Genomic DNA, 15,061 nt, shown 5'->3' on the forward strand with positions numbered 1-15,061 from the left:
GTTAAATTAATAAGACAAAATCTGCTGAAAAGTGAGCCTGCCTGTGCCTCGCTTCTCTCTCTCTCATGCAACTGCCAACTGCGAAAATGTCTTTCTGAGAAACTCCCCAGCAAATCCCCAAAATTATAAAAAAAACAAAATAAAGTAGTCCGCGGGCCACAAGGTAAGCGAGGTCTCATTAGAACCGAGCAAAGGTGCTTCCCCCCTTGTCCGATTCTGGAAGCTTCAATTGAAGAATATACATCCCAAATTTCTCTAAAGATAGGGTTTTCTCCATGTGGTTTTATCCCTACACACCCAAACAAGCAGCCCAAGCAGTGATCTGCTTCTTGACCGGAGCCACCCTATTTGCCGTGGGCGGTCATCTCTCGTACGTGAACATCGAACCCCAACGAGCTCGAACCCTAGCTCGAGACGAGTTCGTTCGAGAGCATTTCCGCAAGAAATACGGCAAGTGAGGAATCTCCCTTTCTTTCCAACCAAACCGCAAAGTAAAAATTTTCAGCAATGGCTTTCGTTCCCACTCCTATTAACGGGCCGGTAATCGCTGAAGTGGACATGGGCTCGGATTCTGCTCCAAGCACGGTCCGAGTCACCATTGTACAAGCCGCAACTGTATTCTATGACACTCCCGCAACCCTAGGTAAACCATTTTCGTCATCTTTTTATCCTTTTTCTTTTATTTCTCTCTTTGTTTCTTATTTGCAGAGGGAGATTTATAGGTTTGGAATTTGGAATTTTGTATTTGTAGTTTATTTTTTCTTTTCAGTTTGTAGTAATTGTTGTTTGGATTTGGTATTTATTTATTTTTTTTTTTTTTTTTGAGAAAGGACAGAAGAGGGTAGAGTTTTTTAGAAGCTTATCTGAGTAAAAAGAAGAATTTTATTAGGGTAATGGCAATCATGCATTTGAACATGATTTATAGTTTTTAAATTTGGAATTTTGTATTTATGTTTTATTTATTTATTTAGTTTGTAGTAATTGTTGTTTGGATTTGGTATTTTTTCCCCCTTTTTCTTGAAAAAGGACAGAAGAGTGTAGAGTATTTTAGATTGAGAATTTTTTTTAGGGTAATGGCAATCATGCATTTGAACATGATTTATTCTCTAAATAGGTTGATCCAAACCGTCCATGTGATGGAACGCAACATCAATAGGTTGTGCCCGTAAAATCATTTCCATAGGCTGATCCTAGCCCTTCAATCTATAGAGGTTTCCATAATTGTTGTTCCTCTTAAGGTGCCCAGAATCAATATTTTTACAGGTGTCCTGCATTTGTAATATCAAACTTTCCGTAATTTGACCCGCACATAGTGAATAAGGAAAAGTAGTTTTTTCGTCCTAGTTTGGGGTGCAACTTGGGTCTCAACCCGACCCAACCCGAGGAACCCTTATTTTCCAACCCAACCCGATTTCCAACCCGACTGGGTTCAACCTGACCCAACCCGATTTGCAATTTCCTCAACCTGACCTAACCCGATTTCCAATTCAGATTGGGTTGGGTCGGGTTGACCCGATTTTGTTGACCACCTCAACTCAAGCCGGGTTGTTTTGGATTTTGAGAACTAATAGTGAGTCACCAATAATCAGTTTTTAATTCACAATCGGTTCTGAAAATCCAAACCAAACAGGGACTAACAATTAACAAGGGGAAATGTTATCCGCACTACTATATTTTGATGATCACACTCCTCACTTTATTAAAGAACGGTATGGCCCGCACAATAGGATTATCCAAACCGTCCATTGGGGACTGTGGAGACTATTTCAATGTTGAAAAAGGAAAACACATATACATAATTTCTTCAGATGGAACCCAAATTTGGGTTTTGGGTCCGGTCGGGTTGCCTGACAGCCCAACCCGACCCGATTTCAAATTCGGGTTGATTTTTCCTAGCCCAACCTAACCCGATTTGCGAAAAAGCTTAACCCAACCCAACCCAACCCAACCCAAATTCGGGTTGAACCAGACCTGCGTGGGAACATCCAAGTAACAACGATGGTCTCAAATTATATATAGTGCTACTGTCCTGACTACCATATTTTATAATGGCACTACTCACTGTATTTTGATGATCGCACTCCTCGCTTTATTAAAATGTACGGTATGGCCCGTACCATAGGATGATCCAAACTGTCCATTAGATGGGCCACTGCTACATAGGTTGTGCCCCGAAAATAATTTTCATAGGTTGATCCTAACCCTCCGATCTATAGAGGGTTATAGGTTGATCCAAACCGTCCATGTGATGGAACACAACATCAATCGGTTGTGCCCGTAAAATCATTTCCATAGGTTGATCCTAGCCCTCCAATCGATAGAGGTTTCTATAATTGTTGTTCCTCTTCAGGTGCCCGGAACCTGTCAATATTTTGCAAGTGTCCTGCATGAGTAATATAAAGTAGTTCTTTCGTCATTGTCATGTCTTTACCTCTTCTTGGTAGTTTTTTTCTGTAATTGTCATAGACAGGTACCCGTGTCGGTACTTTTCGTATGTAGATTACGATTTTACCCTGAAATAATTTTTCATTGAGATAGATGTTAGATATTAGCAAAGGGGTTAATGGTAAAAGAGTAATGCTGGCGTGTAAATCTCACATAAAAAAAAAAGAAATTCCTTTTTTCTCTAGCTATATAGTAGTAGAATGACCCGTACCATAGGATGATCCAAACCGTCCATTAGATGGGCCACTGCTACATAGGTTGTGCCCCAAAAATAATTTTCATAGGTTGATCCGAACCCTCCGATCTATAGAGGGTTATAGGTTGATCCAAACCGTCCATGTGATGGAACACAACATCAATCGATTGTGCCCGTAAAATCATTTCCATAGGTTGTTCCTAGCCCTCCAATCGATAGAGGTTTCCATAATTGTTGTTCCTCTTCAGGTGCCCGGAATCCGTCAATATTTTGCAAGTGTCCTACATGAGTAATATAAAGTAGTTCTTTCGTCATTGTCATATGTCTTTACCTCTTCTTGGTAGTTTTTTGTTTCTGTAATTGTCATAAACAGGTACCCTGTGTTGATACTTTTCCTATGTAGATTACGATTTTACCCTCAAATAATTTCTCATAGAGATAGATGTTAGATATCGGTAAAGGGGTTAATGGTAAAAGAGTAATGCTGACGTGTAAATCTCAGATAAAAAGAAAAGAAATTCCTTTTATATATATATATATATATATATATATATATATTTTAAATTACAGTATGAATCTCCCATCTCTATGCTCTCCTTATTTTGGAAGAGAATCGTAGAATTTTTTTTTCTCTCACAAACTCAACAAATGAATGAGAAATGAAGAATATTCATTCTTATTTATTATTAGATAGGAAAAGAAAAAAAAGAAAAGAGACAAGGGATAGAGGTGCCAATTTCCTTTAACAATGGAAGAAGGAAAAAGATAAAATTGGAAGGTAGGGAGAAGATGGAATGCAACTTTGGCCATTGGATCACAAGAAGAAAAGAGAAGAAGATGTGAAAAAGGTAAACGAAAAGAGCAAGCGGGATTAGAGATATAAGCTTATTGGTTATGCGGACTGTGAGCATTGAAATGATCTAAAGATGAAATTATATTTACATTTGCCCATCGATTTTGTCTTTTTTTAACAGCATCTTCATGGCGGCCAAATAAACAATCCAGTGTTGCATTTTCAACCCATGAGGTTAAGTCCTCTTAAGTGTACCAGGTGCAGGTCAACCACTTATGTTAATGATTATTGAGCGAATTCTGTCACAAACTCACAATGAGATTATCTAAATTGTTTGGATGCCTAGGACTGCTATTTGCTAAATGTTGCATCCGTATCAATTGGTGTCTCAGGGTGTTTAGGTGAATGTGTTGTCAGTATCTTTACTCATGCATTAACTATTATGAGAAGTTTTGTGGGCCATAAATTTTTGTTGTTGTTTTTAACTCTTCATATCATAGAAACTGAATTTCCATTCCCCTTTGGGTCACTCATAGGGTTATTGAAATAACACAATGCAAGTTTAATTCTTTGAGGGACCTACTCTCAAATACTAAAACTCAGGGGGCACAAGTCGCATCTGAATTACTACTTCAACTTGCTCATTTTGAAAGAAAATTTATTTTCAGCCCATAATGACTGCTATTTGGGGATTTTACAGGGCTGTTCAAGTTTTTTTTTGGGGTCTCAGTTGGTTTTAGGTTCTAGTGTATAGGAGAGCTAGGGTACTGAAAGTGTCTGTGTGAACTTTTTTTTTTATAAGTAACAGTGACCTTTAAACTCAGCATACTCATAAGATGCTTGAGCAATGCAGCAAATGAAACAATGGACCAGGAGATTGGATCTAGCCATAAGAAGAATGCTTGGTTTAAATAACTCACTTCTTGGTCTTCGACCCCCTAAGTCACTACGAACGCCCCCGAGTAAGCGCTATAGCTTGTTTCCAATATTCAGGGCTTTTATATTGAATTAGTAGATCATTTCTTCTGTTTCTACAAGTAACAGTGTGCAAATCAATTAAAGTTTTCATGTTACATTATTCAGACTTTTGACTAGCTTGAAGGCTGAAGCTAATGTATTTTTGAATTGTAGAAGAAAGCCTCACTCAATTTACTATTTTAAGTCTTCCTTCTTTATGTTTGTTGAAATAACAGATAAGGCAGAGAGACTGATCGCAGATGCTGCTGCATATGGAGCACAGTTGGTTGTTTTCCCAGAAGCATTTATTGGTGGTTATCCCCGTGGTTCAACCTTTGGTGTTACCATAGGTAGCCGTTCAGCGAAGGGAAAAGAGGACTTCCGGAAGTATCACGCTTCGGCAATTGAAGTGCCTGGTGAATCTCTTTTCTTTTTTTAGATGCTTGATTTTAGTTCCGAATACAGTGACCTTTTGACATATAAGATGACCATTCTTCTATAAAATGATACTTTCAAGCTTTCTAATTTGTATTTCTTTCAAAGTTGCTCAATTAAGAGTCAAATTCATTTGTCTAGAAAGACAGCAAATCCCTGAAATTTTATTTATCACGAACTATCACAAATTTTATGTATTTTTAAAACAGTTCTAGTGGGAGTTTAAGCAGGGTTGTCGGGGTTGGTTTGAAGGTAAAATTTCACCTTTCGATCTCAGCTATGTTTCATCTTAGTGTAGGGGTTAAATTCGAGTTGGAATAAGAGTTTTCTTTGGGTCTTGGTGGCATTTGAAGGGTTCAACAAGAGGTAAACCTACCTTATTTCAAATAAATCTGTACAACAAAAGGTATAGCCACCTTATGTCAAACAAATATCGGGAATAGTTTCGTATTTCCAACCCTTAAATGGGGTGAAATCACTTACAGATTTTGTTCTCCTGAACTATCATTTCTTCAACAACTAAAAACAACTGTTGACAGCAAATAAAAATTTATAAATGATAAATAAAAATTTATAAATGAAATTTCTGAAGAAATTTAAAATAAGCAAATCCTATAAACCTTAGAAGATTGTTCTTTTCAAACTGTAAATAGATTTAAAAAAAAAAATTGAAGATGAAGATTGTGCGTATCTTCCCTCTCCTTTTTGACATAGAAAAATTATGAGGTTAGTCTTCCGTATATCAAAGGATTTAGTGAAGAGCTTGAGCAATTTGTTCCTCTAACCAGTGATTGAGATTTCATGCCCTTACGTTTTTTTCGTATTGATATGGGGTAATAGGATAAGCCACAAATAATAAGTGCCGAAATGAACTCTATTAACCGCTTTCAGAGGCCGAACATTGTTGTTCAGAGAAAGGAAAAACATTTTTTTTCTGGTGTAACGGGGAGGGGTGGTTGGAAGTTTGCACGCACTATGGGTCATTGAGAAAGGGACCAAAAAATATGAAGACTTTCTTCAATTTAATCACTGCAGGTGTTGGCACTCTTCTTTGTAGTGTGGAGGCCGTGCTTTGTTGGGCCTACTTGGGGCAGATTGGAGTCACTAATTCCAATGAGCTAGAGGGGTGCCTACTTGCTCAGTAGGATCAAACTCATTGACCTGAAATTGTTAGATTCACTTATAGTGGAGAGAGGTTCTCTCAATGTGATCAGGTGGATCTTGGCCGGCTTTCCCCATAACTAATTAGCTTTGATAAAACCCACTGATCAGCTCTCTTTATTGATCTGTTAGAGACCCTACAGATTTGTTATAGACTTGATTCAGTCCTAAAATCTCTGTCTTAAATATTCTTTCCATCAACTGAAATACCTTCCTCAGCCTATTACCCCATTTACCATTCAACTGTGTAGTTACATTCTTCTTCTTGGACTACATGGCCTGTAAAACTTTAAATCTATTCCTAATAAATACCTAGACCTGTCCTTTGACGTTTCTCGACACCTGTCAAAAGTTTCTCCACTCTAAAACCTGCAACAGTTACTAGCCCGGTAATCTAAATTATTTTCCTATTCCCTGAAGTTCCTGGTCATTACTTCAATAAAATTTTACCCATATTCCAAAATTTTACCCTTAGATCTTCCATCCTTTACTGAAATTTCTCAGATCTGTCACCCCTCTTAATTCTGCCACAACAGTCCCTATATTCATATCCCTAAGCTTACCTAGGTATGTTCCTTTAATCCTGATCTATTCCCATAGTCTAGTTAGCAAGTCTTTTTTTTATAGGGCAACGAAATTTCATTGATCTATCATAGAAACATTCAAAGAGGGACAAGATGTCCCATGTTTACATGTTATCATGATAATGCCCAAAACTAACCCCGATTCAAAATAATCGGGAGGTATTCCAAGTATCTAACCCACACCAGTATTGTAAAAGATCAAATCAGTATCACGATCCACACCCGCCTTTGCCAGTTCATCCACCATAGTGTTCGCAGATCTCTGCATGTGAACTAAAGTCGGGTGGATGATTCTCGCTAAGTCGCGAATCTCGTCGATCTTGCTTGCTAATCGCCAAGGACCACAGCATTTGATTTTTTGCCCAAGCAATGGTGTTTGAGGAGTAGCCTTCAACGATCAGTGGGTCCAAGTTGGTCTTCCCAAACCATCGAAGCCCAAAGAGAAGCGACGACACCTCGGCTTCGTTTGCATCGCATACACTAGCCGGACCTCGAGTATGACATAACAACATTGCCGCAATAGTCCCTAATTACTCCCCCAATCCCTGCTTTCCCCGGATTCCCGACAGAGCTACCATCAAAGTTGAATTTGAGCCACCCCTCAGGCGGTGGGGACCAGCGAGGAGTTATTCTAGTTACCTCCTTTTTTTTCCTTAAATTACTGCCGACCAATTGTTTAGGATTGCCCCGGTGGAATAGGATATCACCCCTTTTGCATGGGCCCATGCTCTGAGGGACAACTTAATGTTGAGTGCCGTATGAAGCCACGCCCTGTCCTTTCCATTGAATATGCGATTGTTACGTTCCTACCATAAGTGCCAGGTGATTGTGAAAGGAATAGATTTCCATATCGAGAAACCTAGGCAACCATGAAAAGCACCCCCCCAACTAAGAATAACCTTCACTATACTATTTGGAAGCGCCCAAGACATTCCAAAATGTTTGAAGATACCCATCCATATCTGGTAGGAGAATGGACAGAGTAGGAATAAATGATCCAGTGATTCCATTGCGTTCCTGCACAAAACACATCGACTAGCAAGTCTGAAACCTCGCTCTTGTAGCAATTCACAAGTGTTAATCCTGTGATGAACCAGGGTCCAAGTGAATGCTTTTATGCGTAATGGAACAGAGGACCTCCATCCAGACAATCGCCCAACGGGAAGGCCCTCGTCGTCGATGTCCTTCATCAATTTTTCGAAAGAAGGACTTCACCGAAAAGCCTCCTTCTGTGTTGGGAGCCCAAATCCATCGGTCTTCCTCGAAAGGGGACAAATAACAAGATGATAGCAAATTCATGAGCAATCCAAAGTTCCCAATTTCCGAATCCTTCAGGTTTCTCCCTAAGCAGATATCCCAGAAGTCACTGCCCCCCCACCCCGCGCCCGCGAATAAGGTGTTCCGTAATCCTAGCATCGGGATTCAATGATATACGAAATAAGTCCGGGAATTGTGACGCTAAGTTGGAATCTCCAATCCATAAGTCCACACAGAAACAGACAAATTCACCACTTTCGACTTTAAATCGAGCCTAGTTAACAAGTCTGAACCCAAGACTCAAAGATATCTGCTTGATAGTGCCCCTATTAGCCCTTATTAGCCCCTCCCACGCTACTATGCTAATAAGAGCAGTTATGGCTCTAGCTTATATGCATTTTTGAAGCCCCTCCCTATTTTCATATCCCTAAGCTTAACTATGTTCCTTTAACTCTTACCAAATCCCATCGCCTAGTTAACCTAAGTCTGAACCCAAGACTTAAATATATCTCTTTCTCTTGGCTCTCCTACATCAATTTGTAAGACAGCTACAATTCCTATTGTCTTCCCTTTTGGTCTTGCATCGAATAACCTCCATGGATTGAAATTTCGCTTTCGGTTTTTTTTTTTTTTAAATTTCGGTCCGAAATTTAAAACCTTATTAACCTCTAAGGTAGAATTTTCTTTTCAATTGTTGCTCTGGCTCAAAACTTGTTCAAGCTATTCATTTTCTCTATGAAGGAAAAAAGAATCATATTTTTGGAATTCTTGATAAGTTTTTTCTTATGAGCCATGTATTGTGGAAGTATGTTGATGCCTCAGTAAGATAACAAAAACCAGGCGATAATGATTTTACAGAAGAAATTATTGATGCCTGGGAGGTTAAAAATGATAATATTGGTACTTGCCTAATTGGCAAAGTTTAAACTTTGATACTGGAAAGGAAACTTGCATTGTGGTCCTTATGTAGACTCTTATTTTTGCTTGAGCATATTGGCTGGGGATAGAAATTCATGCTGCGCATGTGGTTTTATATTTCCACCGAGACCGACACGAATGACCTAAATGTTACTGTTTCCATCCCCACCGAAACCGAAACGACCGAAATCCATAAACCAAAATCGTAAGTGTAATAGTGGTATGCATGTATGTATTACATTATTTTTTTTTGAATGGTCAAAAAATTTCATTAAAAGAAGACTGAGATGGTCAAAAACAAATTACATGAGAAAAAAGAGAGGAGAGAATGAGAGAAACATATCTATAGAGGGACAAAGACAACAAAGAAAAGACCAAAAATCAAGGCGGAGGAAAGTCAAACTGCTGCATCAACTCCAAACTAACCCCAATCTTGGCCAACCTATCCGCATCACCATTTGCTGACCTCCTAATATGGCGAAAAGAGATAGACGCCCTGCTCACTAGGTCTTTGATCTCATAAAAAATATCCGCAAATCTCCAAGGACAACCATGAGAGCCCGACAACCAACGAATAACAATAAGCGAGTCCCCCTAAACCACTACTCTATTTAGGTTTTCTCCCACAAGAAGCTTTAATCCTCCCAAAGGATTTACCGTGGATGGCATCCCTTTCAACTCTATGACTTGAATCATCAAGGTTGTCAGATCTGCTTTCTAGTGCATGTAATTTATCCTTTTTATGTGACCCTTGCCACCAGAGTATTTTGGCCCTTCAATGCGTGAAAACAAATCCTTACTCAGTGTTACATAAATATTTTGGTATTGCATAATTATTTTTTATATAATAGCATGTGAGATATGGTGCATGTATTATGTATAAATATTTATATGAATTACATGTGAAATTTGGTATGTACTAAATCATCTAACATGCGTGGCAGTGCATGTCACTAGGTGTTCGATATTTTTAAATCATTATGGATGGTTGTCTCTCTTATATGATGATTTCTAAATATGTATTTGTGTTTATTCTAGTGTTTCATGAAGTTTCATCTTTAAATCCTATCATTTGCGTATGTTTCCATATATTTTCATGATTTTACAGGATTTCCACTGAAATTTCCTACCAAAACTGAAACGTTTCTGTTTCCGTGGCAACCGAAACCGAAACCAAAATTCTAAACCTTGGCTGCTCAACAGGAGGATTATCTTCGCAGAGATTCTACTCTATGATTCCCTGCCACTGGGATCAGCTGACACTTATGAACCCTGGATTTCCTACTAACCGTGTTGTACATTTCAGAGATTTTGTATCCAGATTCAGTTGTTTCAGTTCGTGATGGCACTGGGTCAAGTATTTGGGCAGGTCAATGGATGCATCATGTTCGGTTCCTTTTTCTTCGTCGTTGGTGGATAAGCTGGCTTGAACCCACATCCTCATGGATGCGACACAAAATGTAACACAAAGGACCTTCCAACTGAGATTCAGGCGGAAGCCCAATCCATCATGTTGGGTTGGGAGTGGTTTGAATTTATTAGAATTCTATAGCTATGGTTTATCTAGATTGGGAATCAGTACGCCTTTAAGGTAAGGGTTCTAGTTTAGCTCCATTACTCAATATATGTGGTTGAGTTTATGCCTTGGTTTATATGGGCCAATATGTCATTGAATAGATTTTTTGGGACAAGCACCTTTGAGATTAATTTGGACGGTCATGGCCCAAGCCATCTAGCAAGTGACCAGGTCCTATGGTTTATCTGGATTTGGTTATGTAGGTCTGATGTAGCAAGTGATTCTGTCCTTTGATTTGGTCGTTCACCATGGTCCGGCCAGTGCCTTTTACTAAATCAGATGATCCTATACCTTGATCAAGGACGATAAAACAAACATTCATGTAAGGTTTTTCAAAAAAGGTCCAACTTTAATTGTTTGCTGTCAAGATCATGCAAATGAAATCTCTTTTTGGCATGGGACTCAGACCCACTGTTGTATCACGTGGGAACCTAGTCAAATTAAGGTTTGGATCTCCAATAACGTGTGCAAGATACATGTTGAGTTCATACTTCATACTCGTCCGAATTAATATGGGTTGTGCTTGTCCTGCTAGTCGTACTCTTAGGGGCCGTTTGGATACGCGGATTTTAGAGTCTTGGGTTTCCTCAAAATTTTTGATGGAAGAATATAGAAGGAGACCATCAGTCATTTTCTGATTTCTCGCACTTCTTTCCATTGAGCAAGAGAGTAGGATATCAATGTGTTTCTAGGTTTTAGAAATCTCAAGATGGAGAGATTTGCAAAGCCCGGGTTTCTTTCTCAAAATCCAAGATGGCAGACGAGCAAGGTTTTAAATTTCGGTTTCGGAATGCGTTTCGGTCCGAAACCGAAACCGAAATTTCAGCCGAAATTTCCTAAATTTGGGCGAAATCTGACAAAATCTTCTCAACGCCTATTTTATAGGCCATATAATTTCGACAAATTTCCGAAATTTCAGTAATTTTGGGATATTATTAAATAATGAATTAAAATCATATTTTTTTGGAGATATTCTTTAAATTTCGGCCCGAAATTTTGTAATGTTTCGATTTCACCCAATTTCGGTCGAAATTTAAGACCTTGCAGACTAGAGAAGAAGGACGTCCTTCGTTTTCTGCCCTTCTTTAACCCAGCCCAGCTTTCAAACTGAAAACCTGGATTCTAAAATCCACGTATCCAAGTATCCCTTCTTTTAGGGGCCGTTTGGATACGTGGATTTTTGAATCTTGGATTTCCTCAAAATCGTAGGTGAGAGACAAGAGAGAGAAGCAGACCAACTGTTGTTTTCAGATTTCTCGCCCTTCTTTCCGTCAGCAAGAGAGTAGGAGATCATCCCATGTTTCCAGGTTTTAGAAATCTCAGGATGGCCAGAGATTTCTAAAACTTGGATTTCTTACTTAAAATCCAAGATTCTAAAGAGAAACGAAAATGGACGGTCTGCTTCTTCTCTTGTCTCCCATTCAAGATTTTGAGGAAATCCAAGATTCTAAAATCCGCAAATCCAAACGGCCCCCCAGAGTTTTAGTGATCTCTCTCTCTCTCTCTCTCTCTCATTCAGAATCCTTGCATTTCTTGCACAAGCATATACTGGCTTTTGATTATTTTCTTGTTAATCTTATTGAATAGTTATTGCAGCATGGCTTGTGGATTTGTGTTTTCATTTTTGTACGTCCGTTAAAGACCAAAAGTCATTTTATTGTTCCTTTTTATCTACACATCACTCATCTGTTCCAATGCAGTTAACCTGGTTCTCAGCCCTATTCTAATCCTTGTAAAATTCCTATTCACCAACAGTTAATACCTTTAAATGAGTATCTCCAAGCTTCAGGTTTCAATACATGGAAATTAGGCTTGAAATTGCCATCATAATATTTGGAATTTTCTTCCATGGATCTAATATTTGCAGTATATATCTACAGGTCCAGAAGTTGACAGGTTAGCAGCAATCGCTGGAAAATATAAAGTCTATCTAGTGATGGGTGTTATAGAGAAGGCAGGATACACACTCTACTGTACAGTTTTGTTTTTCGATTCTCAAGGCCAGTACCTGGGGAAACACCGTAAACTCATGCCAACAGGATTGGAGCGTATAATATGGGGGTTTGGAGATGGATCTACTATTCCTGTATTTGATACTCCACTTGGAAAGATAGGTGCCCTCATTTGTTGGGAGAATAGAATGCCCCTTGCAAGAACAGCAATGTATGGTAAAGGTAAGCCTTTCAGAACTCGTATTTTGATTTGTGCTGTTTTTATTCCTTTTAATCTGATTTTCTTTTATGAGTTTTATTCTTCGGTAAACTTATTACCACTTTCCAGTTACATACTTCTTTGAACTGCTTTATGGATTTTAATGTGGGCAGCAGCATAAGGTTTGCTACTGAGATGTCTCTATGTATGTTAGTTCTAGTATTGATCAATAAGCATTGAAAAGAATCTCTCTGTGCCTCCCCAATATATTCATATGCCCATTACATGCATTGTGATCTTTATGTTGTCATAATCATGCATCAAGTTGATTTTAATTTTTCTCCTTCCGCTTGGTAGTATTTTAATAATAAAAACACTAAGAAGACGTGGCTTTTACTAACAACCACTTTTTGGGCACCACGTGTACTACAGGATGTGATCAGATCAGGAAAAAGCAAATCTGGTCCATTTCCATTTGCCCCACCTTGATTGGATGATCATAGCCCTTTCATCTATCAGGCATCCTCTAGGGCCCTACCAGTAGAAGCTAAACTGTTGATTTTTGTAGGACTTAATCTTATGGGCTGCCTCATGATGGTCCAGATCAACGGTTTCAATTGTACACAGCTCCCCATGTGAGATCTAACGGTTCTGATTCTACACACAACTCGCCATGTGGGATCCACTGTAGATCAATAGGATGGATTATAACAATCTCCTTCCGCACAGTCAAAACTCTTTTTACAATTACCTGCTAAAATTTTATTGTTTGATCCCCCATCTGTCTCACGACTCCTATGTCTTCAGGCATTGAAATATATTGTGCACCTACGGCTGATTCCAGGGACGTATGGCAAGCATCCATGACACACATTGCTCTTGAGGGTGGGTGCTTTGTTCTGTCAGCAAACCAGTTCTGCCGAAGAAAGGACTACCCACCGCCTCCAGAATATTTCTTTGGTGGCCCAGACGATAACCTTTCTCCAGATTCTGTTGTATGTGCTGGAGGCAGTGTCATTATCTCTCCATCAGGGACTGTCTTGGCAGGACCCAATTATGAAGGAGAGGCCCTCATCTCTACTGATCTAGGTATGTTTGTCTTCTGCCCTCAATTTGCCTACATGATCACATTTGGAAACAATGGTGTCTCTTTGACAGTTGATATGATTTGTAGATCTTGGAGAAATTGCACGAGCCAAGTTTGATTTCGACGTAGTTGGACACTATGCAAGGCCTGAGATTCTGAGCCTGACAGTGAAGGACTACCCTTTACATCCGGTTTCATTTGCAGCTGCTCCCAAAAGTGGAGGTGCTCAGAATTCGTAAAAGAAATTTGCGGGTGTGTTACAGTTTATATCTATACAATAAAGTGCCTAATTAGGCCAATCTGTCAGTGGTTACACTTGATGGAACTCCCCCTTTGGTTTGTTCTTGGATTGGAGACTTTAATAATTATGTATGGTGGATAACTGTACCAGTTTATTTAGTAAATGAAGATTACAAGCTGCAGGCAATGTGCGTACAATGAAAATGGATGACTGAAAGAAGCAAGAGACATGAGTATTGGGTGCATAACTTATACAAGTTTATTTAATACATGAAGATTACAAGCTGTACGCAATGTGCATACAATGAAAATAGACGCATTTGACAATCTGAGAGAAGCGAGAGAAATGAATATTGGGTGCTCACTTTTACAGTTCTGTAATGCTACACAAACACCATGGTAGAGCTAAAGACCCTTCACTAATCATGATTGTTGCTGTTCATAATGCCGGCAAGAAGGTGCCTTTCTCATTAAGGATCCAAAATGGATTTTTACCCGGATTGCAACTTGATAGGGCGTCTGGTCCACCATGCTGCATTCAAATTGCAACTTGAAAACTATCTTCTAAAGGCCTCGATACTATGCCAAGACTTTATGATTGCAATAGAGAGATTTTAGCTTTAGTTGGGCGTGGCCAAGAAACCACCAGTTTAGCTTGGTTTGCCCTAAATAACTCATGAGAGAGAGAGAGAGAGAGAGAGAGAGAGAGAGAGAGAGAGAGAGAGAGAGCTTTAGCTGGTTGTGACCAAGAAACCACCAGTTTCGCTTGGTCTGCCATTTGCTGGGAATGCCCAGCTTGACGGGTTAACATTGTGGATTAGGAATGCCCGACTTATTAATTTGATTAATTTACCTGGTAAACCACACAGGGCTCACGTAATAACAGAACAACTAGGCCAAACGAGCATTTCTCTTATATGATAACAGAACAACCAGGCCAAAAGTGGATTTCCCTCTTATTAACAGAACAACCAGGTCAGAAGTTGGTTGGTAAAAAGCAATTTTTTGTGTTACATAGGGAGACATAAGGGCATGTTTGGCAACCATGAAAAACTTTTCTATGGAATTATAGTGGGGCCAATTGTGAGAGATGGGCTGAGAGAGAGAGAGAGAGAGAGAGAGAGAGAGAGAGAGAGAGAGAGTTGAGTGGGTGGAAGTGAGGGGAAACATGTAAAGTCTGAAAAGAAAAGGGAAAAAAAACTTAATTTTAAGTAGCTTAATTTTTGAGCGATGATATTTTCACCCCCTCCGGTACGCATTC

The 15,061-nt window shown here is 39.2% G+C and overlaps 1 protein-coding gene across 1 annotated transcript; it reads left to right on the forward strand.

Moving 5' to 3' along the window:
• The first annotated feature begins 369 nt into the window (after window positions 1–369).
• LOC143877490 (bifunctional nitrilase/nitrile hydratase NIT4B-like) lies at window positions 370–14,069 on the forward strand. The gene is made up of 5 exons (XM_077379560.1): window positions 370–643; window positions 4,628–4,807; window positions 12,203–12,496; window positions 13,281–13,562; window positions 13,648–14,069. Exons 1-5 carry the CDS (start codon window positions 508–510, stop codon window positions 13,797–13,799), a joined length of 1,044 nt encoding a protein of 347 aa, XP_077235675.1. The 5' UTR covers window positions 370–507; the 3' UTR covers window positions 13,800–14,069.
• Window positions 14,070–15,061: the final 992 nt, after the last annotated feature.

This window comes from Tasmannia lanceolata, unplaced genomic scaffold, assembly GCF_043159265.1.
Source record: "Tasmannia lanceolata isolate RefF3 unplaced genomic scaffold, GAP_Taslan_0.1 ptg000005l, whole genome shotgun sequence".
Classification (NCBI taxonomy): Eukaryota; Viridiplantae; Streptophyta; class Magnoliopsida; order Canellales; family Winteraceae; genus Tasmannia; species Tasmannia lanceolata.

What these genes read in the sequence shown, in the direction of transcription:
- LOC143877490 (XM_077379560.1), top strand. Translation starts at nt 508, where the DNA reads ATGGCTTTCGTTCCCACTCCTATTAACGGGCCGGTAATCGCTGAAGTG. An exon ending in TTCGGCAATTGAAGTGCCTG is followed by an intron (nt 4,808 to 12,202) that starts GTGAATCTCTTT and finishes ATATATCTACAG; the next exon opens with GTCCAGAAGTTGACAGGTTA. An exon ending in CCTCATCTCTACTGATCTAG is followed by an intron (nt 13,563 to 13,647) that starts GTATGTTTGTCT and finishes TATGATTTGTAG; the next exon opens with ATCTTGGAGAAATTGCACGA.